The sequence below is a fragment of the Anopheles coustani genome, chromosome X (genome assembly GCF_943734705.1).
Source record: "Anopheles coustani chromosome X, idAnoCousDA_361_x.2, whole genome shotgun sequence".
NCBI lineage: Eukaryota > Metazoa > Arthropoda > Insecta > Diptera > Culicidae > Anopheles > Anopheles coustani.
This window is the reverse complement of record NC_071290.1, coordinates 1536913-1563602: the sequence shown is the minus strand read 5'-3', so window position 1 is coordinate 1563602 and position 26690 is coordinate 1536913. Positions and strand designations below refer to the sequence as shown.

The 26690-nt window shown below is 43.0% G+C and overlaps 3 protein-coding genes across 3 annotated transcripts in view; 1 reads left to right on the top strand and 2 right to left on the bottom strand.

Annotated features, from left to right (window-relative positions):
• Nucleotides 1–247: 247 nt before the first annotated feature.
• On the bottom strand, nt 248–7894 carry LOC131269764 (mitochondrial protein C2orf69 homolog). Its single transcript, XM_058272275.1, has 5 exons — nt 7308–7894; nt 2815–3165; nt 2496–2728; nt 2287–2428; nt 248–2196 (listed from the first exon to the last, which is right to left on the bottom strand). The coding sequence occupies exons 2-5, from the start codon at nt 3127–3129 to the stop codon at nt 1447–1449; spliced, it is 1440 nt and encodes a 479-aa protein (XP_058128258.1). The 5' UTR covers nt 3130–3165; nt 7308–7894; the 3' UTR covers nt 248–1446.
• On the top strand, nt 4146–5180 carry LOC131269775 (TWiK family of potassium channels protein 18). Its single transcript, XM_058272290.1, has one exon. It carries the CDS (start codon nt 4146–4148, stop codon nt 5178–5180), a length of 1035 nt encoding a protein of 344 aa, XP_058128273.1.
• A 5846-nt stretch (nt 7895–13740) lies between the features above and the next one.
• LOC131268787 (FMR1-interacting protein NUFIP2-like) overlaps nt 13741–26690 on the bottom strand; it is a 14103-nt gene continuing 1153 nt past the window's right edge. The window contains exon 2 of the mRNA XM_058271061.1: nt 13741–14132. Coding sequence (XP_058127044.1) covers nt 13741–14132 — 392 coding nt within the window. The remainder of the gene's footprint in view (nt 14133–26690) is intronic.

The following is a 26690-nucleotide window of genomic DNA, read 5'->3' as shown; positions in this document are numbered from 1 at the left end:
ATAGCGAAAGAAGAAGAAGAAGGGTGCTGTAGAAACATTGCATATTTTTATACGATTCATGTATGCTGAATGTACGTTGTAGATTTTTAGTGTCTAAATTACAAAAGCAAATCGACATAAAACTGTTTCAAATTAGCTAAATGCAAAGTATAAATGTTTAAGTATAATCGTTCTTATTTTCTACATGGAACAGTATCTATAGAAAAAAACGTAAAGGTCACAACTTTTCAATTATGAAAAGTGGCAAAGCATGCGGCATGTGCGACCTATTTTCAAATCATTGTGTTTGTTTTTTATTTCATTAAAAAGGAGCCCGCGTTTGGGGGATGACAGAGAAATTTACAATCAATTGAACGAATATATTGCTAACACAGGACGAAATGTTAGTACACACGCTACACATTTAAGCTTCAGTTTGGAAAAATGGAACACGTAGTCGCCGCTCTCTACGCAGCCGTTAGCTAACCGCACGCATGGCATGTATAACACAGCTGTCTTATTGCAATGAAAGTCTAGTTATTGTATTTGATACGAATCGCTCCGGATCTCCTCTCTGATCGTACGGAAAACGCAAATCTAATGTTATGAGCTACAGTCCGCGAAACAAGAACAGCACCCCCTACAGTACAGTTTTCTAGCGATTTTATGCGATGGCTCCAAAATCTGCGTTCATCAACACTAATTATACCAGCCAAAGTGTATGTCTAATCATATCCGGAGCACGTCTATTTGAGACGACTTTTTTGGCCCTGATGAAGATATTTCTCAAACGGCATTTGAAAGGTAAATAGCAGAGTACAGTAATCGCTACACTTGCTCCATGTACCGATAAAATAACTGGATTGGAAAGAACACAGTTTAAACTATCAACGAAACAAAGTTAGCTGAGTAAAACGGTGTCCCTGCCAAACTGTTACGGAAAGATTACAAATTAAAACCCGGCTGTACGTCACATTCACACGCTGGTATAAGTTGTGTTAACCGTTTCACAGCAATGCCTGAGTGGTGGCTCGTTCACAAGCAATTTTTTAAAGATACTTCCTAAAAATGGGATTGCTTCATTCTTGTTTCAGGTACTGTCTATGCGAATTGCTGATGATTGCTAATGATTGCTGAGTTTTAAAAGTTAATTAAAACGAGATGCGCGGTTTAGGGGTTGGGGTCACCCCTAATGCGAATGCTCGGTAGATCTTACGGATAAATTACTTCTCTAGATAGTAGTACGTGTTCGATGACAAATCGTAGTTTTAAAATACTTAAATGTACAAAAAGATACGCGATAGAGTTAGGGAATGCACGGTACAATCTAACATGGCAATCGTCACTTGAATGATGTAAGTATTGCGTGTTCGGGACCATCGACTACATCGTCGTCGTTGTCGTCGTCGTCGTCGTCGCTCCCTAAATGAATACCGAAATAAGTTGCATGTAGTCGCGATCTGATTGTCAGTTGTCATGCATGTCGGCATCGTGCTCGATCTCCTGCAGCGCGGACTCCGACGGCGGTGCATCGTCGCCGGCCTCCTCCGTCTCCATCGCGTCCTTGTGCAGCGCTGACTCGTCCGGCGCGTACTCCCTGTTATCGGTGACGTCCGGCGCCGCGTCCGACCGGTAGGCGCCGGGCGCGGTGTGCTGAACAATCGGTTGCTGTGATGTTTGGTGCAGCTGCTGGGTGAAGATGTTCATCTGATGCTGCCGAAATCGGTTGAGCACGTCGAAGTGCGTGTACAGGTTGGTCGAGTTGGCCTCGCTCGGATACAGGTGGCGGTCGAACGACGCCCCGAGTCGCTTCAGCAGGTCGGTGAACGCTTTCTCCTCCTTCCGGATCCACGGACGGTGGTCGTCCTGTATCTGATATGGTGTCACGTGCACGTGCACGTTAATGCACAACCGACAGAGCGTCTCTAGCAGGCTTCGCGACGTGATCCAGGTGTTCTTGCCACCGCCATGGCCACCGTCCAGCCAGTACATGTCGGTAATGCGGGACACCAGGCGCATCATCGTGCTATCGTCGGGCGTTAGCGTTTTATAGTAGTGAAACTCGTAGATGAACTGGTTCAGCACGACGCAGCCTTTGCTGAAGCCGATCAGCTTGAGACTAGCTTTATCTAGGTTAAGATTTTCGCGCCACCACAGCAAATCCGTCAAGTCACTCTCATTCGTCGAATCGCCGCCAGCGGAATCGTAGATATCGCTCTGGAATGAACGAATGAAATTTGTAAACATGTTTCTTACGGTATCCATCACCAGTGATATTAACGAAACCCTGGTAAGTAAATCACGCACCTGTAATAAATCGACATTGTTCGACTGCTTGCAGGACATATCGCTGGCGAGCGATTTCGAGCTGGAGGCGGCTAGCAGCTTGTGGAGAAATTCCTGATCCAGAATCGGCTTGGTCAGCTTTTTGGTCAGGTTGATCAGAAGCCTAAAACGAAGCAAGTGAAGCGTTAGCAACATCGGCGAAACAGGCGACCGCCCCCCTCCCGACTTACTCTTCCAGGTGCTGCAGCGAAAAGTGCATCGGCGTGTGGTCGGGTATACCGGCGTTGTTACCACGCACGAAGTTGTCAAAGCAGCTGAACGTGCTGTACTCCATCCGCATCGGACGCACGACGATGATGTGCGATTGCGGAAACGATTCCCGCAGCAGTAACGCCGTGTTCTCGAGGTTCCACTTGATGTAGTTCTTGTTGTCCCGGTTCGATTCCATCTTCTCCGGAATGTCCTACGCGTTGTGGCACGGTTGATGGGGAGATCGAGGGTATTAGGTTGCTTTTTGGCTGGAAACAGTCGCATCGCTCATTCGCTTACCTGTACATCGCCTCCGAAATAAATTATTGCGCTACATTTGTCCTTCTGCGGATTGGTGCGCAGCAGCGGCGGACAGTAGATAATACTATTCGTGCGGTTCTGGTACCCCTTCACCCCGTTTATCCGGCACGGGTTACCCTTGCTGGTGTCGACCGGTGCTCCAGCGGCGGTGGCCAGTTGTTGTGGTTGCTGCTGCTGCTGCTGCGGCTGCGGCTGAAACTGTGCGATGGACGGGCCCGTGTCGCCGTCGGTGTCCTTACCGGCAAGGGACGTGGTTGCGGTCGCCGGTGGCTCGTTGCAGCGAATGTTACTCATATTTGCGTGCTGCGTCGATTCAACATCAACCGTCCGCTATAGGTGTAAGAAGATGGAATGATAGGGGTGAGAAGGTGATTGTATTGGAATTCTGGAGCTCGCATGTTTTGATCACCAAACAAAAATGCCACATTCCCAAGCCCCAAACGCTTGGGATGATCTCGCGCGTCATCCAATACGGCAATCGAATGCCGGCAAACGACAAAGGGCACCACCAAGGGGTGTCCATTATCGTAAAGCACGTAAGAATGCGCGATCGGGTGGAAACCTTCCTCTCCTTCCTTCGCCATCGCCCGCCGTCGTCATCTTCGAGCTAGAGTAAGCAGAGAGTCCCAGAGCCGGAGCAGTGGAGGCGCAGGGTTTGCTGGCTGCTGGCCACGGGAAAGTTTAAAATTAGTTCTTGTTTGCGTCTAATTTTACTCGCACGGCGAGCACTAGAGAGAGAGCGCGGATCGCATCCAATCGAACTCGCGGCGAGCGCCAAACCACACCATGCGTGGAACCAGTATTCGACACCAGCCGAGCTGAACACCCCATCAACCCGTGGTCGTCGTCGTCGTCGTCGTCGTTGGCCAGTGTCAGTGAGCTCCATCCAACACGATCAACCGGATTCGTTCGAGTGCTGGACACTGCTCCTGGGCCAGCCTTCCGCAGTGTTCGTCCCTTTTGTGACCCACAATCAAAAAGCAGGAGGCGAAGATCCAGCGAGAAGGAAAACAGGAAAAACCTCCTCCTTCGGCCAACCATTGTTTGTGTGCGTGTGTGTGTGTGTTTGTTTTGCGCAGCAGCGGGCAGCGGACCGCGGTGTGTGTGTGTAGTGTTTATTTCGCACTGAGTTAGGAAGTTTTTCCTTTTCCACTGGGTGGTGTGATTTTCTTTTTCTGATTCGGATCGCCTGTCGGTCATCGCAGTCGGTTCCCGGAGTGATACACGGAGTTGCGGAGTTGAAGGTTGTTAGTTAGTGTTTGTTGCTGTGGCTGGTGGGTGGGTGGGAGGAGTTGTGAAGTCCGCAAACTATGATCCGGCAACGCTCGTCGGTGCGGAGCCGCGGCTCCTCGTCGACGACGATCAGCGATCCGCGCGAGCGGATGAAGGACTGCTGCCGCAAGTTCGTGGCGTTCATGTGCACACAGGTCGGCGTGGGGGGGTTGATCGTGGCGTACGCGCTGATCGGCGCCGCCAGCTTCGTGAAGATCGAGGGCCGGGAGCCGAACCCGCTGATGGAGCACGTGAACGCGCTGCAGCGGAACTGCGCCGCCGAGCTGTGGAACGTGACCGAGCAGCTGAACCTGTTCAACAGCTCGATGTGGTACTATGAGGCGGACCTGGTGCTGAAGCGCCACCAGGATGAGCTGGCCGACGCGATCCGGCGCGGCTACGACTACCACTCGCCGGAGAAGATGTGGAGCTACTCGGCGGCGCTGATGTTCTGCCTTGCCGTCTTCACGATGATCGGCTACGGCAACCTGGTGCCGCGTACGCCGTGGGGCAAAGGCGCCACCGTCATCTACGCCACGTTCGGCATCCCGCTCTACATCCTGTACTTCATGAACATGGGCAAGGTGCTGGCGTCGACGTTCAAGTGGATCTACACCTGGCTGCACGAGTGCAGCCACCGGAGCGACGAGGAGCTGGCGCTCGAGGACGGCTCTGGGCTGGCGGGGCCCCGCAAGCGCATCATCGTGCCGTCCACCGCCTGCCTCTGGGTGATCACCATCTACATTGCGACCGGCACGGTCATGTTCGCCGAGTGGGAGAAGTGGTCCTACCTCGACTCGGCCTACTTCTGCGTGACCAGCCTGTGCAAGATCGGCATCGGCGATCTCGTGCCCGGCACCGGCGAGGAGGAGACCAAAACCAGCAAGCTGGTCATCAACTTCATCTACATGCTGCTCGGCATGGGCCTGGTCGCTATGTGCTACATCCTGATGCGGGAGGAGGTGCGCATCAAACTGCAGGAGATCAAGGAGGACACGCGCCTCTGCATGGAGGACCTGAGCGCCAAGTTCGCCAAATGCTGCGGCACCAAGGATTCGCAGTACTACGACTGACCAGCGGAGGTCTATTCGAGTGTCTATACTTTAGGCTTTTTTTTTCGCGCGACGTCGTGCATTTACAACGCCACACACTAGTTACCAATTCCAGTCACCGGTGAGACTGCTCGTAGGGTGTCTTTATTAAACCACACGCACACGCAACTTTGTATTAGTATTTATTACACTATCGGTTTATCATTTAAAGCCAAAACGAAACGAAACCAAAAACAACCAAAACCGAATAAGAAGAGGAACAATTCACAAACGAGTTGTAAAGAGTTCAAAATAAAACCCAAAATGACAAACATTGCAGTTCGAAAGCGTACAATGAGCGTACATGTAACGCTACAGCTATCATGAAACAATAGCAAAGAAAAACTTTGCGTCACACAGGAAGGCGTAAGGACGAAGCGCCAATCTGTGGCAAAAGAAAAAAAAACATCCGGATAATTCGAACCACAGACCGCATTCGTTAGCACCAATTAGTTCGTAAGGCCTTGTGGAGTCTTAATCATTTAAAACGTAGGAAAATCATGAAGCTTGGAACATCTATAGAGGTTGTTGTTTTCTTTTTTACTATAGATAATTTAAGATTATCAATCCTTGAACAAAATATTATAGTACTTTTTTCGAGAATGCTTTCTTTACATTATTTTACGAACGATAATCCGAACCTGTAGCGACCGGTTTGTACTGTACTGTGTTTTGTTAACATGTTGGATTAAAGTAGTTCAAAGTAACATTTCTAAGCATCATAAAGTCGTTCATCATACATTTCAATCAACATCAATCAATCTACCAGTGTACATTTGAAAGTGAACTTTTCATCTCCATTCCGATCGTCGTTTCTAAAAACTATCTTTACATTTAAAGTGTATCGAAATCTTAAGGTAAATGCAATCATGGGCGGGCATTGGCATATATTATGTCGAATTATTACTCAATCAACCAAAACCAAGTACTAAAGTTGCAGTTACGCAGTAATAAAACAAGCACATTAGCTACTGCGATTAATTAAACCAACGAATGGGTGTTTTTAGAAGAATGTTTCGTCGATATTTAATTTGTATGTGACCATCATATGGCACGAATGCCAGATGATTCACAGGAACGGCAGCTTTTCTTTTTTGTATGATGCTCCGTCAAACAGGCGATTGCTCAGTCAATTAACGAATACTTCAATAATCTCGTTGGACTCCCGTTATTGAAATGTTTTTTTTCTATCGTAACCGATTATGCTGCCTTCGTTTGAACAGATGAATAATTGGAAAGATTCGCTTTAAAGCGTTTCTTGCCTCGGTTTACCGTCGAGTTAATAAAGGCAAATTTTTGTTTTGTGAAGAACGTTTGCTAAAAGAAAAATATGTTATTGTAGTCAAAGCTTCGTAAAGTATTTTCTTCAAACTTTATACGATTTCCTGATCGGGAAGATTAATGATCGAACCTATTCCTATCATGTGATGGTGAAACGATTCCTGAAAGCAAAATGGCAGAGTGTTAAGCAACTGGACTGTCCAACTGTCGTTACACGGCGCAAAAAGGCGCGCACTGAAAATCAGCGAGAAGATTTCAGCATTTATGTTGTTTATGTAAGTGACGAAACAAAACAAAAAAGGGTAAGTATTGTGAAGAGCTACCCACGGGTTTTTTAAAACTCTTTTGCGTCTTGTTAAAATGTTTGCTAAAAAAACAAGCCCAGCATAGTTTTGACAATTTTGTTGTTAGCTGCTGAAACACGAAACAAAGAGGGTGGATAGAAAAAGAAAAGCACAACAACCAACCGCACGCAATTCCGTGACAACCGGAGTGGAGTCGCGAGCCCAGCCAAACAACAAGACAACTTTATGGGTCAACAGTCGCGGGATTTTCCTTCTGCTTCTACTTCTTCGCCGCAAGCGAATACATGATCCGGCGGGTGATAAACTACACGCGCTTGGAGCATGGGGTGAGGTGAGGGAAAATCTCACCTCAACAGGAAACGTTCTGGGGGTAAGGAAAGCATTCAAGAAAATCACAAGGATGTACGCTGTATGTGCGCATGTGTGCGTGTGTGTGTATGCAAGAGGCCGGAAAGAGGTGGGAAAGGTAAACATTGTCGACCATATTCTATGTTGGCGCACAATTGTCGGTGCTAAAACTTACGGGATAAATTTGTATTGATGCGGTTGGCCTACTGCGCTCGGTTGATAGATGCGCAGCGTTCAGGTTGTTTCGCGGCGATTCGCAAGAATGGTAAAACGGTTGATACCTTTCTCCTATGCGGGGTTCCCTCCTCGGCAGGATGGCGCTAATGGTCCATTGTGGCCCGAGCGGCAAATCCGGCAGATTTCATAATGTACGCGCGGAACCGTGTTGTGTGTATGTGCGTGCTCGTGCGTGTCCTTACTCTTTGCACCGCGTATTACACCGATGGCACTACACCCACGCCAGCGAGATATGCATCTTCGTGCGGAAGAAGATGAAGATGCCCAGCAGCTCCGGTCGCCGCGCTGCCGTCGAACCGCCGCCGCAAGCGTCGGACGGAACAAATCACTGCCTTCCTATTAATAACTGCAACCGCACCGTTGCCACTCGCCCGAAAACCGAACACAAATTCTACGGTAAACACAATGTTTGACGACCGAGCACCAAATCTAGCAACCGACGCCCAAGCACACACGACCAGGCGCTCTCCCGGACTCTAGGCGAAAACCCAAACACCGGAGGGAACGTGCATCAAAACGCGTTCGAAAGCGTTCTGTTGTGTGTTTTTTTCTCCTTTCCCACTATTCTCGCCTTCGCTTGTATACACAGTTTTCAGCAGGGTTGCCAAATTGAGCAACGAAACGTCAAAACCCGTTGCCGAAGGATCGCCGTACCGCATGCGTTTATACTGCGCATTAAGGCGCTCCACGGAACTGGGACACACCGGGAACGTTTCGAAATACGAAAACGGACCGTTTGTGGGAGTTTGTAGTTTGAAAATAATTCACCCTCGCTGACAACAACCATTTCCATGGATTTTCGACGCCGCTCAACTGAATGTTGCTTACAAATGGATTCGATGTAGACGAACGTTGCTGGACCTCCTCTTCAGCAATAACGTTCAGTTTTAGTCGACAACGCCGCCTCAGTTAATTAGAAATATACACTGTTTGGTCGAACTCAAAATGTTGAGGCTTTCGGATGAAAAACTATGAAAAGCTATAAGGATCGCCATGAGTTGTAAAAGCAGCTACGTTAACAAATAACAATGTACAATTTTACCACATGAAATCAACAGAAAACTTAAATAGCTGGATTTGTTATTGCAATAGAATAGATAGGCATTTATTGTTTAACATATCGTTCAATACGTTACCTTGATACATAAGCATCCTTAAATTCCGATCCGATTTGAATCATATCATACAAGTTGTACCTCTGTGTGTAATATTATCATGTCTTAGGTTAGTCGGTAAAGGTTTTATGTTACTTTACACCGTTTCAAATTTACCCTTCATCCTTCCTCCTCGGTGTTTGCCCGGGGTTCGGTAAAGAAAATACCCAGTGAGTGTGGTACCGGATGGATTTGGATTTGTTTCAGTTTTTTTTATTTTACACTTTTTTCCTTGATGAAAAAGGATGGCCTCGATATCATTTCATTTGTTTTCCAAATCTAGCGTATTTTTCGTTTAATTCTAAGAAATATATAGGACTATTCTTGTTTTCCATGCGAAAACATCCAGAAAAGATAATTGATTATCTAAGGAACCCAGTAGATGCCTAATAGAATAGTAAGCATATCATTGTTAGACTATGTTTATTAAAATTGAAAGATTGTGTGTTCCACTCCAATCGTATAATTTGCCTGCTGAAGACAATCGTACAGCATTTATTTTGCAGTTGTTTCCCTTTTCTGTTTTTTTTTGCAATAAAAACTACAAACGCTCATTACCTTGCTCGTAATATTAATAATATGCCTTCTGCTGTGTTGTAAAAATTCTATGTCATGTTTTTGTTTTCAATTTCTACTGATGCTTAAATTATTACTTTCTCAAACAAATGTTTCATTTATCATAATAAAACTTCTTATTTCAATTGTTATTCATATTAATAACGTCTATAGGTTCTTTTACATGTTTATATCGGCTTCTGGTTTTATTTTACACAAGTACTTGATTTCTTTTGCTGTTTTGATTGTATACATAAATTGATTATATTAAATACGATCAAATCTTTGCAATGTTATATTCTTTTTTGTTTTATTTTTAGTTTAAAATTCATCTTACTTTTAAGTGCATGCAAAAAGGTTATGAGATTAAAAAAACTTTATGTCTGTCCATTTTGATCATGCATATTTTTATTGGCTTTACTGTCATACTATCGTGGATAATGTATTTGTTGATTTTTTCGTGTGTTTCGTTTCTCAATATGTCAATATGTTTTTAGGAATGGCATTGCGTACGTTACGATATATTCTTCCAGAAAGGGCTTCAAATTGCTGCGTTTGATTAGCTTGTTTCATGATTTTAAAACCGAGCCTTAGCTTCCGTTTGATGTGTTTGCAATGGTTGCGAATTATTTACAACTCGTTTGAAAATATATCCGTGCTTCGATCGTGTGGGTGTCTCAAAACGGATTGCTGGTGTAAGAAACTTTCTCGGCTAAAGTCGTTAACCGACTGAAATAACATGAAATTCGATCAAATAGAGTAAGCAGCTTCTTTGGGCTACCCAACAATCCAAATCAACTTTCGAACGAAACGCGCACACACGCTCACACACACACACACAAGCTTCAAACCTTGGTAGCTAAACTGCTTCTTACTCTAGATTAATACGTTGAAATCATTTGAAACTGTCTGGTAACTAGGTTTACGTATAACGTATATTTTCCTCTCCGGTGTTTAGAAATGATCAGCGTAGAAGAATGGCTAGAATGGTGTGGGTTTTGAGGAGAACGAGTTTTACTTAGCACGACGCGTACAGCGTAAAGTATAGGTTCCTTACCGGAAGCAAACACCGGAAAAGATTTTTTCATCAGCGTCATTATGCGCTTTAGTAATGTTTAGCAAAAAACTAACTTTCGCTTGGAGTGTATGGCAGAACTTAGAATATATACATGCTGGTTTGTTTTTGTTTATACACACTATATTCATTTTCAGACTTATATTGTTTTGTCTTGCGTTTTTTTTTGTTCCCTTATGACATTCGTTGCGCGAGGTTTTCCTTTTCACGTGGTATTTATTTCTAAATTTCTGCTTTTCTCTCTGCTTCAGCACCGTACTGTTGGCATCAACGAATTTCCCAGCTTCAATTTCGCATGTTAGTCGTTTCACAGAACTTTGATGATTCGTATTGTTGATGAGAGAACCGTTTAGCGACGGCGGGTAAGGGACCGTATATCCTTGCCGTGCGATTCCTCACAAATTTACAAGGTTGGGTTTCATTTTTTTTTATTTTGAACAAACATTGGTTACGAGAGAGAGCCGCGGCCCAATGCGAGCGGGCACGCGACGACTTGTTAATTAGATTTGAGCTTCCATAGGATTATATATTTCTTCTGTTTATTATGTTCAAAGCCAAATATGTTTCTACTAGCACAATGAACGAGTGGTAGGCGACTGGGCCTGGGCCAACTGAAGGAAACGAAACGAACGAAACGCAAAACAGGGTGAACCGAAAGGGAGTGGAGAACCGGCGCGAAAACAGACAACTGTACTCTTGCCTTTCAAATTTTTGTGCAGATGAGATTCAATCCATAATCGTGAGGAGGACATTTCAGCTGCTTTCCTTCGTAACTCAGCTGTTTTTGTTGCTCTCGAAATTAAACTGTACTTAAACTGTACTAAAGAATATGACTTAAGACTTAGTATGCACCCGTTCTTGTTATTTCTTAAGCTCTTCTCATAGAAGATACTGCCATTTATTGCAGTCCTGTATTGCTGTGTGCCGATATGTCTCTTACGAAAGGCGCAAGACAGAAGCACTAGTTAGTGAATTCCATCCGGCCCGCATTGCTATATAAAATGTCAACTGTTGAGCATCGAGGGACGTCCCGATAGAAGTCACTATCATAAACGCCCTTTTTTCATTAAATCCTTTTTTTCAAATCACTATTGGTGGGGATTTTGCTTGCAAAGCAACTGTTCTGTTCTGAAACAATAAATCTGTAGATATTTCCTTTAGTTTTTCAGTGAACATAAGATGGAGTGATGTTGCACTATGGCTTTAAAATTAACTTTTCGTGTGTTTACATAGCCTAGGAGAGCATTCCCTTTAAAAAAATATATAAAATAAAAAAAGACATAAAAACGAATGTTTACAGCGTCTATTGCGGAGTATTGATTTTAGTACTTCGCTGGCCAGCGACTAAAATGTGCACTCGGTGTTTGACTACTGACTATTTACGAAGCTAATCGGTAGGCAAAACTTATCCTTGAGCCTTTGACTTTTATAATATATGCCTGGAATTGTGCAGCTTTCTTTTCAGTTAGTCAATATGGCACCGTATGGAAGGAGAATTGGGTACAGTCGCAATGCAACTGAACGTAAATTTTTGTTTTCAAACCGAGTGGCTACCAGAGGAACTAAACCTGAGAAAGATTAACCTGTCTTGGTTTGGTTTTCGTAAATACCTGCTGCGATCATGCCTTCCCCATTACGAGTTTACTAGACTTTTTCTCTTTGCGTACGTGACCGTTCGGACTTGGGTTAGGATTTGAATATAGCTCCCATAAACCTATCAATGTTGAATAAATGATTAGCCAAATGTGCGTACCCTGGGTCACTCTCACTCCAGCGACTTCAATCAATCTTTTAATTAATAACCGTTGGTGTGTCGAACTTTTACTCAACGTTTGAAAATACGTAAACATACTAGCACGTACAAGAGAGCATCGGGACGTCGTACCCCTGGTATTCCAAATTGCAGGAGCCCTATCTTCTGGCCGTTTCTCAGCTGATAAGACCAAACTGCATTTTAACAATCAGTGTTTATTCTGATTCTGACGTACAAATGCTTATTATCATTCCCCGCCCTAGCTATATTCTCATATACCGAACTATTGAAGAAAACAACGTATTTGAATCTGCACGATAACCATATTTCAACCGCTGCTTGTTATTGACACCGCAGTTGCCAATATTAAAGTTTTAATTGAATCAGCAGCAACGTTTGGCATTTGCCAGCAGCCAGGAAGATTCAATACTAAAACACTCCACCAAGACAAAGCACACTTGTGATGTGTTTATTGTCACCAAGCGAATTGGGAACAGTTCGGAACGTGTCCCCTCATGGAATACTGAACTTGAACTGCGTGTAGTCAGTGTGGCACACGTTGTGTTTAACCTAGGGACGTTTTCTGCTGAAACATTACAGCATGTTTAACTGGACAGCAGAACAGCCCAGATACAATGGAAATTGGATGCTCACTTCAAGCTGGTTTATTTTGTTTTGTGCGAGAACCGAGCACACAGGCTTGCAGTTCAATTAATTCTACAGTGAGGCATCTTGCAACAGATGCTGTAGCAACCGAGTGGCGTTAATGATTGTTTGCCTTTTTGTTGGACAATAATTCGAGATGGGGCAAAGTCGATCCTTTGAGATCATTCACGGGCTGCGTACGCATAGTTACATATAAGCAAATAAAGTGAAACATGGCGATCCACTTAAATGCGACCTTTCACGCAACGCACCAACACCCGTCCGGCCGGTTTTGGGGCGAGTGTAACAAATGTGCCAACGTGAAGTACTATTACCCTCTGCAGGATCGGTGATGAGAGGCGAGAGATGGGGGTTGCTTGGTTCAGGGTCCTCGTAAGGGACAGGTATGGCACTCAACATCCCCAAAGGATTTCCAAAAGTAGTCAGTAATAGAAGGAGCAATAAAAGGAAGGTCTTTAAAGGAGCCAAAGAGAAAGAAGAAGGTAGTAAGAGAGACAGAGACGAAGTGCTAACAATGGATGAAAGGGTGAAAGGGGGAGAGAAGTGTTGGAGAGATTGAAAGAGATAGAGAAAGAGAGAGAGAGAGAGAGATAGAGAGATGGGGGAGGCAAGAGTAGAAAAAAGGAAGGATCAACAGAAGGACACAAGGCCCAACTAAAAATAGTAAGAAAGAGACTCAAGAACCCTATCGTAAAGATAAGAAGAGCAGAAAAAAAAGAAAAGAAAGAAAAAACTGGTCACTAGCAAAGAGAAGAAAGAAAGAAGAGAAGAGTAAGTGAAAAAGAGAAGGAGATAGTGAGAGTGTGAGAGAGAGAGAAAGACAAAGAAAAAAGAAAGAAAATACGGAACCTACACCGGGTGGTTTCGAAGGTGTAAATGGCGAAGTTACTCACGGACGATCAAAATTACACCGTGTGCACCGGTGGCACACCACGGAAAGCGCACACACAGCACTCCCACAAATACACACACGCATAGGCACACCCGGACGTGCACGTCCGGACTACAGTGGCCATGTAACAGCGGCATTAGCCGGGTAACGCGGTTATCCGCAATCGGAGAACCGGATTGTACGTGTGTTCGAGTGTGTGTGGGCTTGTGAGGGTGGGTGTGCAGAGCAAGGGTGCGCGCCGGAAGCTGCACCGAAGAGCCGAAGGTGACCGGCGCCTTACATCGGCAGCTTGCAGTTCGGGGGATTGCTAAACTTGGGCGCGTTCAACCGATCGGCATGCTTGATCCTGAGGTGCGATCGGAGGGTATCGATTCGACTGTAGGACGCCGGACAGTACGGGCAAAGGGAACGCTGGGGCGTGTGCGAATGGAAGTGGTGCCATCTGTTGGTGACCTCTTTGCCGCACGAACGGCAGCGCCAGGCAGTGCCGGGCTCCCTCGACGGCGTGAACATGTTATGGTAGGACATCTGATGGTGCAGCTGATAATGCGTGTGGTGCGGAAGATCGTTACCATCGGGCGATGAGACAAGACTGGATGGTAGGATACTGCTGGTGTGACGTGATAAGTGATGTTCGTACCGACTGCCTCCTCCACATCCCCCCGGCCCTGCAACCGACATAGAAAGGAACAGAGAACACACCGATGGGCAACAACGTCATTGGCAGAAGGCCCCCAGGGAGGTATGGAAGAAAAAAGGGGGGGTTGAAAAGGGGTCTGGTTTTCTTGGGCTTATACTAATATTTATTGTGTTTTTGCGTAAGGATAAGCAAAGGAGAGAATAAACAAAACAGACAACAAAATGTGCGAATAAGTAGCGAGAAGTAGTTAGTAATAGTAGTAAAAGGTCCTACAAATCGTATCAAGTCACAAGTAGTTAACGTCCTAGCAGAAGGGTTCGTGTTTTGTGGGTCCATTTGGCATTAGAAAGTGTACGCTGGCACAAACCGGATGTTCAACCTGGATGTACTGTTTTCGATTGGTTTCAACAACAAAACAAAACACAACGTTCAACGTAGAGATGTAGCATGATGGGGTAATAGAGGGGAAACCAGGCCAGCCAGGATGGACATTGGAGGCACATGAAAACATACCAAACAAACCGAGGGACGGAAGGGTTTGGGGTTGTGATGGGAAACTACAAATAAACGAGTTAATACCACAATGCCTCGAACACTTTCGATGAGAATCATCACACCGAGTGTGTCCCAATTGTAGAACGCAAAAGGATACTTTCTCAACCAATACACCGTCTCTAAATGATCTAACTAGCGGATGAAACCAGTATCTACGTTAAATTGGGAAACGATCTTGGGTAGTGTATGGTAGGTGGGAATGGCCAGGAGTTCAGGCGAGGTACTATACTTTTAGGTCGTTTTAGATACGTTTTAGATACCTTTACTTTACTTTTCTTAATGTTAGCTTAAAATAAGATTCTTACATTACTTTGAAAATGTACTTTTGTAAGTAGCATATCAACTCATCATAACAGACTAGAAACTATTGTATACATGACGACTTAACATATATTACTATTCACGAGATTTTTTACTATTCGCAATATTATTGACTTCGCATTAATTCGCTTAGAGACTGGAAAAGGATATCCCATTATTTTCTCTTTCTCTCTCGGGATAAAAGAATGGAATCATCGTCGTCGTTAAACTAACTGACCGATTGGTAGGGGAATGGTTTTGTGAAAATAACCGTTAAATACTTATAAGAATAACAAAGAGGAAATAGTTTTTAAATTTTGCTGTTCAGTCGCTTGTCTCGTCCGGAAGGAAGGTACTTATGTAATCGTGCACAGCAGAAAATGAAACGCAAAACAGCAAATCAATCAAACAAAAATCCATACATGACAAGGATGTGAAGATGGTTCAAATGCTGCGGGTAAATGAATACGGAAGGAATGACAGTAACAAATGGAGGTAACTAACCAAACCCTGGGTAGCAAAGACATATAACTACATATCGTAAAAAGAATACATAGACCTCCTACATTTGTTTGGAGAAAGTAAAACGAAACTCGGTACAGACAAGTATCAACAAACAAACGATAGGAGCAGTTTACTGTGAAGAGATGAGGAGTGGATGGAGTGAAATGCAAAACGAAAGATGAATGGTAGTACTAACGGGTAGTATAAGCTCAACAAAATGTAGCGCAATACAGGTAATACTGGGACTGATAAACATATACTGGTAAGAGAAAGATATCCTAGTCAACGAAAGTGAGGGGAAATGGTATGAGTAATAGAAAAAGAAGTTAGAAGACGTTCAAAGATCAATGGAAAAGAAACAGTTAAAATAGAAAGAGATGGAGATAGATATAGAGATAGTAATAGCGATAGAGATAGAGATACAGATAGGGTAGGGATAGAGATAGCGATAGAGATAGAGGTAAAGAGATAAAAAGATAGAGACAGAGACAGAGAGAGATATAGATAGAGATAGAGATAGTGTTAGAGATAGAGAAAGAGATAGCGATAGACATAGAAGTAGAGACAGAAGCAGCGATAGAGATAGAGGTAACGATAGACATAGAGATAGAGATAGAGAAATAGCGAAAAGAGAGAGAAAGAGAGAAAAGACAGAGAGTGAGAGACAAAGCCAAATGCAAGAAATGTATTTGATCATTTAGATTAAAAAATGAAAGTAATTGTTTTTGGTTTCAAAACCTAACAAAAACTTTGAACATTTGCTTTCCCTTGATGGTTTCTGGTGTTCTATACAAGATCAACAAGAACAACAAACGTGTTTTCCACAGCTTTCGTAGCGGGATTGCAAAATAAAGAATCCTTCCGCAAAGGGTTGTTGTTGCCACGGAATCGGAACCTGGTATTACGCCAGGTAGAAATATAATCACCCTTTGCGCTGTTAACTGCATGACAGCGTCTAGCGCCAGAGGGAAATTTTAGTGTAGCGTAGTCGGTACAACATTTTCCGATCAACCTTTTCTCACACATCCTGGATCCCAGGTAAGAACTGAAACACATAATATGTTTGACTATGTATGACTGCTCAAGAACGTAAATGAAGCTTAAATATAGGAATCGGTCTGCCCTCTCCCCAGTTAAGGTACGATGCGCAACGATCTATGAAACAATTGATGGAAGCAGCTACGTACCCAGTTCGACTGATAAGAGCTTCGGGAGGCTTTGGACTGTTGTTTTAAAGGGTTTAAGACAAAATTAACAATGGCTGCAGGGCCTACGGGGTTTTTCAAATAGAGGTGTGTTTCTTCACTCGAGCTTCAAAAAGTAAGTTGGGGTGGACCAGCAGTATGCTACAGATAATTACAAACAGTGGGTCGAAGGTTGCTACCATAGTTAACGTTCGAGAAGGTGCGTGCGGTTCGGCCTTTGGCGGCGCAAACTGTCCCAAAGTGAACTGACTGATCGCACTCGAGCGCACCTGAGCATCACACACCTTGCGCTGTGCGCTCAGCAATCGCTTGTGAATCGATGCCACCATATTCACACATTCAGCTCGGGATGCTTGGAGCGGCAGTGCATAAGCAACGTATCGCTGCGTGTGTAAACCGCGGTGCATAGGCTGCAGGCGTATTTGCCGGGAAAATGCACGTAGTAATGATTGCGCACGTTGCACACAACCTTCCCGCACAGTAGGCACCGTTTTCGCTCGTCCAGGGAGTTCACCTTCTCGAATATCTGCGCAATACGATAGGTCTTCAGCTCTGGAAGTGTAACAGGATTAGGGCAGCAGGAGGAAAGAGAGAGAGAGAGAGAGAAAGAGAGAGAGAAGATAGAAAGAGATGACTGACACTCTCACACACAATGAAGTGACTTTAAAACAAATAAGAGCGATTTTTTCTGAAAAGTGCGTGTGTGTGAGATAAAGCGAAGAAAGAGAGGAGATACGAGAGGTAGAGATGCACAAGATGATAAAGAGAGTAAGAGAGATAAATAGAGATATAAAGAGAGGAGACGACAGAAAGAGAAAAAGCAAAAAGAGCCTGAGAAGGACGGAACGGAACATCATAGAGCATAAAAGACTGACTAGTAGAAAAAGTGGACGCGACAATGAACAAGTTAAAGTATTAGAACACAAACACAAAGAGAAGAGAACGAGAGTGAAAGTCATGTTTCAGAATGATAAGATAAAAAAAGTGGAAGGGTTAAGAGAAAAAGATTTAGTGCTATAGAGAGAGAGAGAGAGAGAGAGAGAGATACAAAGACGTAAAGGGAGTGAGAGAGAGTGAAATAGAAAGAGAGAGAAAGGGAGACAACGCGAAGGAGAATAGACCGTTCGAGAGATCATGTAAGAGGAGTAGAGTTCTGCGTGGGCCAATTCTAACCAAGTCTAGGCTAGAAAAGCTAATAATATGATAATGGTCGAACCAGGCAAGAATAACTAAGTCAAGAAATTAATTAAAGACGGGTAGAGAAGAGTTGAAAGATATAATTATAGCGGGAGCAGTAAATAGGGGAAGAGATGAGAGAGGGTAAGACAGAAAGAGAAATACAAATCGAGAAAATTGCGAAAATCGGGTAGAGTAAGAAGGACAAAGATGAAAAGAGACAGAGAGAGAGAGAGATAGATAGAGAGAGAGAGAGAGAGAGAAAGACTGGGAAAGACAGTGTAAGGGGAAAAGTCGTAGAGAACCAAAAGGTTTAACTAAAATTAAGTGAGAGCATTCAGTTCTGAGAAGATTCAAGATAAAAGGCAGGCATTTGAAAACAATACAACGTGGTTATTTAAGTAAGAATATATTTATATATATATATATATATCCTTCAAGCATGTTCAACGATGTACCATAGTAAGAGAAGATATTGAAATATAAGAAATTGCACGTTAGGTAGAAAAACCCGCAAATATGATATGAATAGTGATGTAGAAAAATGTGGTTGTAAAATTTGAAAAAAAAATCCTATGGAGCAAGAGAAAGTTTCGGTTAAATACGAAATAAATGAGCAATAAAAATGGAATAAGTATTGTCAAAAGCGACGAAAACGAGTGAAAGCTTATTGTATAGAGAGATAGAAGATGTATCTTAAAAGGCAAAAGTAGCCGGAAAAAAGATCAAATACTTATAAGGTTGTTTGCATGTGCCAGTGTTGCTTCTTTTGTTATGTGATTTTGCAATACCTGCACAATTGCTCAACATTATCAAGAAACAGTGCTGTAATATAACAAAAATGAATGTCATCCATTCCTTATATGAAAGGATGCAGAGAGCTCGCTTAAGATGTTTTTAAAAAGACAAAAAAAAAATATAAGAAAAAAGTGCAACTTTGATTGATTCTGGTAGTTTTAATGACTAGAAGTCGTACTTTTAGATCAAATCAGAAACTTGGCAGCATAAAAGGTAGCAAAAGTGTACATGAGTTTAACTAAAACGCCAACTATCTCGAAATTAGCAGGATGAGAGAAATTAACGTAATTGTAATATAAATAGAAAGAGAAGTAGAAAGAGAACAGAAAAAGAAAGACAAGAAAAGTGTAGAATAGAGAATAAAAGGAAATAGATTTTATGTGCAATTAAGGTTCAATAATAGATAATTTGAAGTTATAACTATTATATAGTTCGAACGATCGACTTCTGTTGACGAACATGTTATTTAAAGTCATACGTATAAGATTCACTGGAATAAAATTAACTATTGCTGACGATGCGTTTTAATCAAGAAACGAAACACGTTCGAACTATTTAACATCACTCGTTTTCAAGTTATATTTGTAGAATCTTCGGCTTGAACACCCGTACAAAATGGTACGTATTACATGAAACAGACTAAAAAAGAATGACTCATAAGAAACTTCACAGTAACCTTGACGGTTTACACAGTTAAAGTACCACGACTGTAAATTGTGATGTTTGAACTAATAACGCCCACATCCAACTCGAAAATGTACAAAGATCGGGGAAAACGTTCGTACGTTCTACACGAGGAGACATCGACATCTTGATACGCTTCTTAACCATAATAGACCGCTTTTGTTTAATCTTATGGAGAGCTCAAACTATCTAACGTATTCTGGGACAAGGATCGAAGAGGTGATGAGCCTTCCTGCGATATAATGTTGCTGGCAATGTCTTCAGGCGAGATACTCAGATTTGACTGAATACTTAAAGTTCACTTAGCAGATTTGACGCGCAGCACCACAACGTTAAGATTCATACGCTTTAGTTCACGTCTTTTCCGGACCAGAAAAGAACGGACTGTATACGCCATGCCCATCTTACAACCTTTGTTAGATGATATTCTTACCAGCGCTCCGTCGTCGTAATGGTAACAATGAGTGGAACACAACATCGAAATTATTCACTGCCGTACTTCACACTGTCCTAGTCAACGAGTCACTGAATTGTGCACTTAACCATCTAGGCATGGTGTTCTATGTTTACATCAGAAAATCCGCTTTTTATCCGCTTCTGAACTTAAATGAACCCACAGCAAGTAGTGGTTATATTTACCGAAATCCCGGAAACAAATCAACACCGCTTTCCTGACATCGTTAGTTAATACACGCAATCCGCTGGATCAAAAAATCAAAACACAAACAGTGAAGTAAAAAGGTACGTTATGACACTATTTAAGCTCAACCAATTTTACACATGTTTGTTCGCAACCGAGTGCAATTATACTACAATTTCTTTCTTTCCGTGATCCTTCCTTCTATCCTAAGGCTGCAGGTCTGGTTTTATATGAACTACGAGACATGTACGGTGTACTGAACAGCATAGTTGTATACAATCAGGAATGTATAATATACATGACTATGTATTATATAACGGCTTGTGTTTGTGCAGGTCCAGAAAACATAACATAAAGCTAGCCGTAACCAATAAACTATAGAAAGAGGTGATGTTTTTTTTTCTTTGCTTTGTTTTATTAAGTCTTTTAGTCATCAAATATAAATTATTTTAGTATAAATTATAACAAATAGGATTTTAGCTTTTTTTAATGCTCCGTTCAATTTTTTCCCTATTTTGCCGCTGGTTTTCTCATTTTTGTTTTCCTTTTTGTTACATTTACATCAGGTAAGATTCAATGATATTCCGCCAGAAAAGAAGAACGGAGAATAACAAGAACAATCATAAACATTAAATATAGTATAAGAATCGAACAATATTTAGAGATTAAAATTAATGTTCATCTAGCATTTGAACAAATGATCAGATTTGGGAAATTCCACTTGAATTTCGGACCACTCTCTTGTCCGTTCATTTTCCTTAATTGTTTTCTTGTCTTGTTTCTGAGTTTTAACATTTTCCCCTCCCTCTTCTACCTCGCTGAGTGGTCTTTACTTATTTTAACCGAATAATCGTAAACATAAATAGTGATTATTGCACGTATGATTTCTAATGGTAAGATACGGAGGCGATACAGTGACGAACATTGTAACGTGTTTTTAAAGTAGTTAATATAACAGGACATTGTTTATAATTCGTAGCGCAAGGCGGCACAATACGAAATGGAAAACAAAACCAAAAGAAGATATTAAAATACCATAAAGCATTTCTTTACCCAAACGCACTACACTACTTTGCAGCTGCTCCAACATTGCTAACGTCTCGTAAAACAAAACAGAAGAAGCTGCCCCACCAGCTCCTGAACAGACTGGGCCGCAATGTCACATCCATGGACACAGCTCCCACGGACACTGGTTGAGAGAGTTGACAGATCAGAGAATACTAATAGTCTGTTTATCACACTAAGTCCAACGTATTCGACCTTTCGATCTTGAATGTTCAAAAAGAATGATTGCAGTTGGTAAAACATAAACTAAAAACAGCAAAACAAAATGGGGGTTGGAAGGCTAGTGAGTTCTACACAACTGGTCAAATCATGCCGGTATCTGTTAAGCTGTTTGTTGCAGTGTGGAGCTCAAGCTCAGGTGCGTCCGAAAGGAAACGTGTCATACGAGTCGCCTCGAGCTGCTACTTTTTTCGACTTATTTAGCTTAATGAGATTGAGTTACGAACTAAGGAAACGGAAACAAAAATATCGAGAGATATTCGCTTTCTCTATTGAAAATTTGTGTAACGTCTAAATCAGTATTGTTACTCTACTCTGTAGTAACACTACATGCAGTAATGTAAATGCATGTCATCGTCATTGTAGCGACTTGGCTAACTGTTTTGGAGTCATTTTCATTGCACCGGAGAAGAATTGCCCGTTTGTAAAATGTGTGTTTTTTTTTAATCGAAAAGGTATTGTAAGTTGGCTACTTGTTGTCTTACTGTGTTTGTTCTATCATATCCATAAATGTGACAAGCTAAGACTTGTAACCAAAGTATCGGAAGGGAGCCAGTTAGCAGAGTTTTGCCCTACCGTTTGGAATATAAACTGTAACATTCAAGAACTAAGAGAAACAAAACAAAGGAAAAGATCACTTCCACTGGCGTCCGAGCGGTTTTTTGGACACGGCACTGGGGGGTTTGCATCTCGCTGCATCTGACTACACTCAGTAGAGGGATGTGTGACCCGCCGCAAAGGCACTGCACTTATATAAGAAGCAGTCAGCGCAAGGTAAGACATTTGGATAGCTTTAGCTTCTGGCGCAAACGGCCCGTTACATCAAGTAAATGTCGAAACACGCATACAGCGTTTCGCTAAATCTTGGCAAAATTTTCCTTACACGATAATGAGGTGTTAGCCTTACACGGGGGTTGTTGCTAATAAATTAAACTTATGATGAAACAAACATCGTTAAAGTAGAACATTCAGTAGAGTATTAGGTAGATATAGCCGCCCGGTCCAAAGCTCGCTTCATAGAATGCGTGTTTCCTTTTACCCGTCGCGACGTCGAGAACGAGAGTTTCGAACCGTTTCTTACTAAGATTAACATAGACTAGCGAACAGCTTACTTTGCGTGGCCCGTTTTCCCATGCGCGTATAAGACTCGCTCCTATCCAGTAAAACATAAACACATAATAATATCTACGACGTTACGTAAAAAAAAAAACATGTTTCTGCCCATCGGGAAGGAAAAATGCAGTAAACTACCAGAATTCCATCTTGTCTTTTGAGATTAAAGATAATAATAATTAAAAAAAAAAACAAGTAACAACAATTCACAACAAACTCAAAATGTAATACGGAAAAATACACAATTAGTTCGTACACTAATACAACCATTCAAAATGAGGTAGTACGTTATACATTAAGTTAATTATATACGCAATAAAGGTAAAAGTAAGGTGTTGTAAAACGTAAAACGTAAAATATTCTTCTGGCGGTAACAGATAGTTGGGAAGGGGGAGGTTTGCTAGTTTTTTTTTGTTACTTTTTTTTTTCTTTTGCGTAATAACGCAGCAATAAGTTTAACGCATACATATGTAAATATGTATAATTCAAGTAAATAAACAAAGCAGAATTTCAAAGAATCTGTAACATAAATAACATAAAATCGTGAGTTTATATTGCACATGATTAGTGTATTAAAACGCTTGCCTATGATAATTCTGCCATTTTCCTTCTTTTTTGTTACGTTTTGTGCATGAGGGCGACCAGCATAAATACTCTGCGCAATGTATACATATCTACTACATACATATACATGGCAAAGATTACTTACATACAATACCATTCAACTAAACGCATACACTCGCACACGTACACACACACACACGCACACATACATACCGGAGACACACACGCTCATACATTTAGAGGTCTATAAATCTATGCATACACATATACGACTCGGCCGGTACAGTGTACTAGCGGTTATCCCTTTGCTCCTACACCAGGTCCTTCTGCTATATCAGGCGTCTGGTGGTGAAACTGGCTTTTGCGTTGCACTAACATTACTTCTGGCCGACAAAACTTTGCTCCTACTGAGAGTACGCAAGGGACATCGGAATGCTTTTTGCGTGACTGGACACACTATGGTTGGGACACAGCTTGTTTGCACCCGCAGACGCGCACACAAATACTATTCCTCGACAAGCTACAGGCTGAGGGCCTTCCTGTTTTCACACTTCACTCCTTCTTCCCGTCTAGCGCCCGAAGCGAACGAATCATTTGTGGGACTACAAAAAACGGCAGCCAAACTCAACTTCAATCGATCGACAGAGATGTTGACTTGATCACTGCACGAAAGAGCAATTAGTTGGTGCATTCGCTTCGGCTTGCCATCACTTTTCCAACGGTTATCAATATGTTAACGGACAACAACGGGGATGTTTTGTCATTCATTTGGCTACAAGATTGCACACAGTCCGGAGGCGTTCCTACACTCAGAACCAAATAATACGAACACACAAACCTAGCTTCCATCGTTACACACGCGCTTCCGACAGGTCCTTCCGGTTCAAACCACCAGTGCACCAACCTGAATCGGACCTAACCACCGCATCTCGCATCTGCTTTATGCTTTCCTCTGCTCCATTCACTCAAATGTTATTGTTCTAGCGATAACTAGAGTAGTCCAAAGCGGTCGACCGATCCCTATGGCGTCCTCTATGAAACGAAAGACTCAGTGTTCTTCTTTAGTACACTCAGGCTCACACACGCAAACACACATACACGACAACTCATCCTAGGGCACGACAATAACACCATTAGCAGATATCAGGTATCCTTCATATTGCACTGACGTTTGGAGCATGATCGTCCACAGTTGACCGTAAAGGAATAATGGAGGAAGCGGCGACATTGTAATTTCGCGCGCATGTGTGTGTGTGTGTGTGTTTGAGTATGTGTGTGAGAGAGTGTATGTGTGCATGCATGAGTGTGTTTTAGTGAACATAGGTACTGGGGGTCTCTGTGCTGCTATATTTCCCTATCGTCCCTCCCAAACCTTTTCTATCACCAAACCGGTCGGCTTATATGTTCCACATCATACAGCCATAGCGCCCTAATTCGGGACATAATGGAACCCTCTCTTCAGAACCAAACAAACCAAAAATCTTTTGCTACTAGCGCAGCTCGAAAAACTCTTCTGCCGGGAGAGGGTAGTACGCACACTCCAGTTCCGCTTCCTGATTTGGTGGTGGAGATGTTAAGTCGTGGAGGATGAAGTGTTCTAACGATAAAGACACAGTCAGACATGCATATATAACTACAGTTGCTCATGGTATATACTGTGGGGTTTTTCTTCCTTAATACACCCGTTTCGTATAAATGGCTCCGACCCAATTATTTGCGCGTTCTGGTAAAATCCTTTTGCAAAACCTCTACTCTTCGGCAAACGAAAAACATGTACTACATGATGACTAGAGAAGATATGAAACGCTGTCAGATTGTAATAATAATATTTGTGGTTGAGCTCCTTCGTTCCTTCCCCCTCCCTCTTCCTACGGTCGACACCTTTTCCGCATAGTGGAATGCAGTGTGTGTGTGCTAAGCAGAATGTTTGTCGTTCTACCGAAAGTCAACCGAGGATCGGTTGCAACGCGCAACGCCATACAGTGCGCGTCTGTTGCACAGAGTGGAAGGTGTTGTAGGGGTATTACAGTATTAATTTACTAAAGTACTTGAGCGATTCTATTGCAAGGCAGCACCACAGAAGTAAACAGAACAGAAATATCCAGGGCTACAGGTTTTTGCAATTCATGCATTTTACTATACTAAACATTTCGTATATAGGTGTATAGCGAATACTAGGGAAAATATAATAGAAACAGAGTGTTGCAAAACTAATCTAGTCTATTCTAGGTCCACCCCGGAGACTTGCTGCGCACAGGACTCGCTAGCGGGGTTTGGGAGAGGGAAACATAATGGTTTCTATTAACGCCAAAAAGACGGCAAACACCGAACAGATAGCATAGTTCAATAATGGCCTCCAACGTGAGAGCCTGTGCGTGAGAGGTTAGCTCATTTAAGCTACAAATAGCGTAATATGGTTTGGTATAGAGATATGATATGCGGCTAGCGTTAACAATGGCTGTCGGAAACAACGAAACATAAAACCTATGGTGATATAGGTTAAGATAGTGCTACGCATCAAACTAGGATTCAACTAACTTCAACGCTGTAATGCCATTAGGTACGGGCTAATATGCTTGATACTGGTACTTGTATTACAAAAACAATCGTAACACACTGCATAGGTAGTAGTACGCCTTGCTTCTTGCTGCACGACAGTCCCGTCCGGCACTTCATGGTTCAGTACCATTTAGGGCCTTTATACCTTTGCCGGAAGGATTCGTTCTGCTGTTTTGTCTCACCACAGCGTGATGCTTTTCGTGTGTCTTACGGAGGGACGGGTATTCGCTGCCGGTGAGGTGGAAGAAACTCATGATAGGCCGCTAGTACACACGCAAAACCAAACTCGATTGGGATTCAGCTTACAATATGGGCGCAGAAGTTAACCGTCTTGAACGTAAACAGGTAGCGGATAGGATGTGGTAACAATCTAACAAACAAGTTTTTCCCCCCCGAGTGATTTGTTCACTACTAACTAGTAGAGCGAATGGCTCAGGCGGCTGGTGGTGTGGACACTCCAAAGCTTGAGCCTGCTTTAATTGAGTTTCTCCGGCGGGGGAAAAACGTCACGTCCCTATTGCACATATGTATGTCGACAAGCAAGTGACCGAGAGGTGAACGCACCTGGGCTACTCAATTCTCCACTGTTTCAGCGTATGTGAGGCGATGAACGGAAACACTGAGACTAGGAAGGGAACAAACCTGGTTACATAGAGGTTGCAAAGGACGATACCGTGGAACAAGGAATTGCAGGTACTGCAAATCCAAAAACAAAAACCGGTTGTGGTTGTCTATTGAGCTAGCTGAAACCGGTTCTGGCGGTAGGCGCAGGAAGAAGAACAATACATTTACATGGGCAGCGGGATATAAATAGGGGTTGTTGGTGGCAAGGAGGGCCGGCGCCGTCCGAGAGCTCAAGATATTGCAGCCGCTTACTCTAAGTGAATGTGACAGACGGAGTTTGCGTGCCGCGTCTCCGCGTCGTTTGCAGCCACAAAACTGTGACAGCAAGCAGTTCCCAAGTCGTCCGTACTAGTACACTTCATAGCCGCCGCTGCACTATGCTCGTGAAATGAAATACTACCCCCTAAGCGCATATGCTGCGACTGCTGCTGCTGTTGCTGTTGCTGCTCCCGGTGGAGTCTGTGCTGCTCCGGCTGATTGTGCTGCTGGTGATGTTGGTGATAGCTTTGCTTCTGGCCTAGAAGCTCTGGCGGCTCCGGTAGCCGGTGTTGCTGCTGTTGCTGGTCCAGCTGCTGCTGGT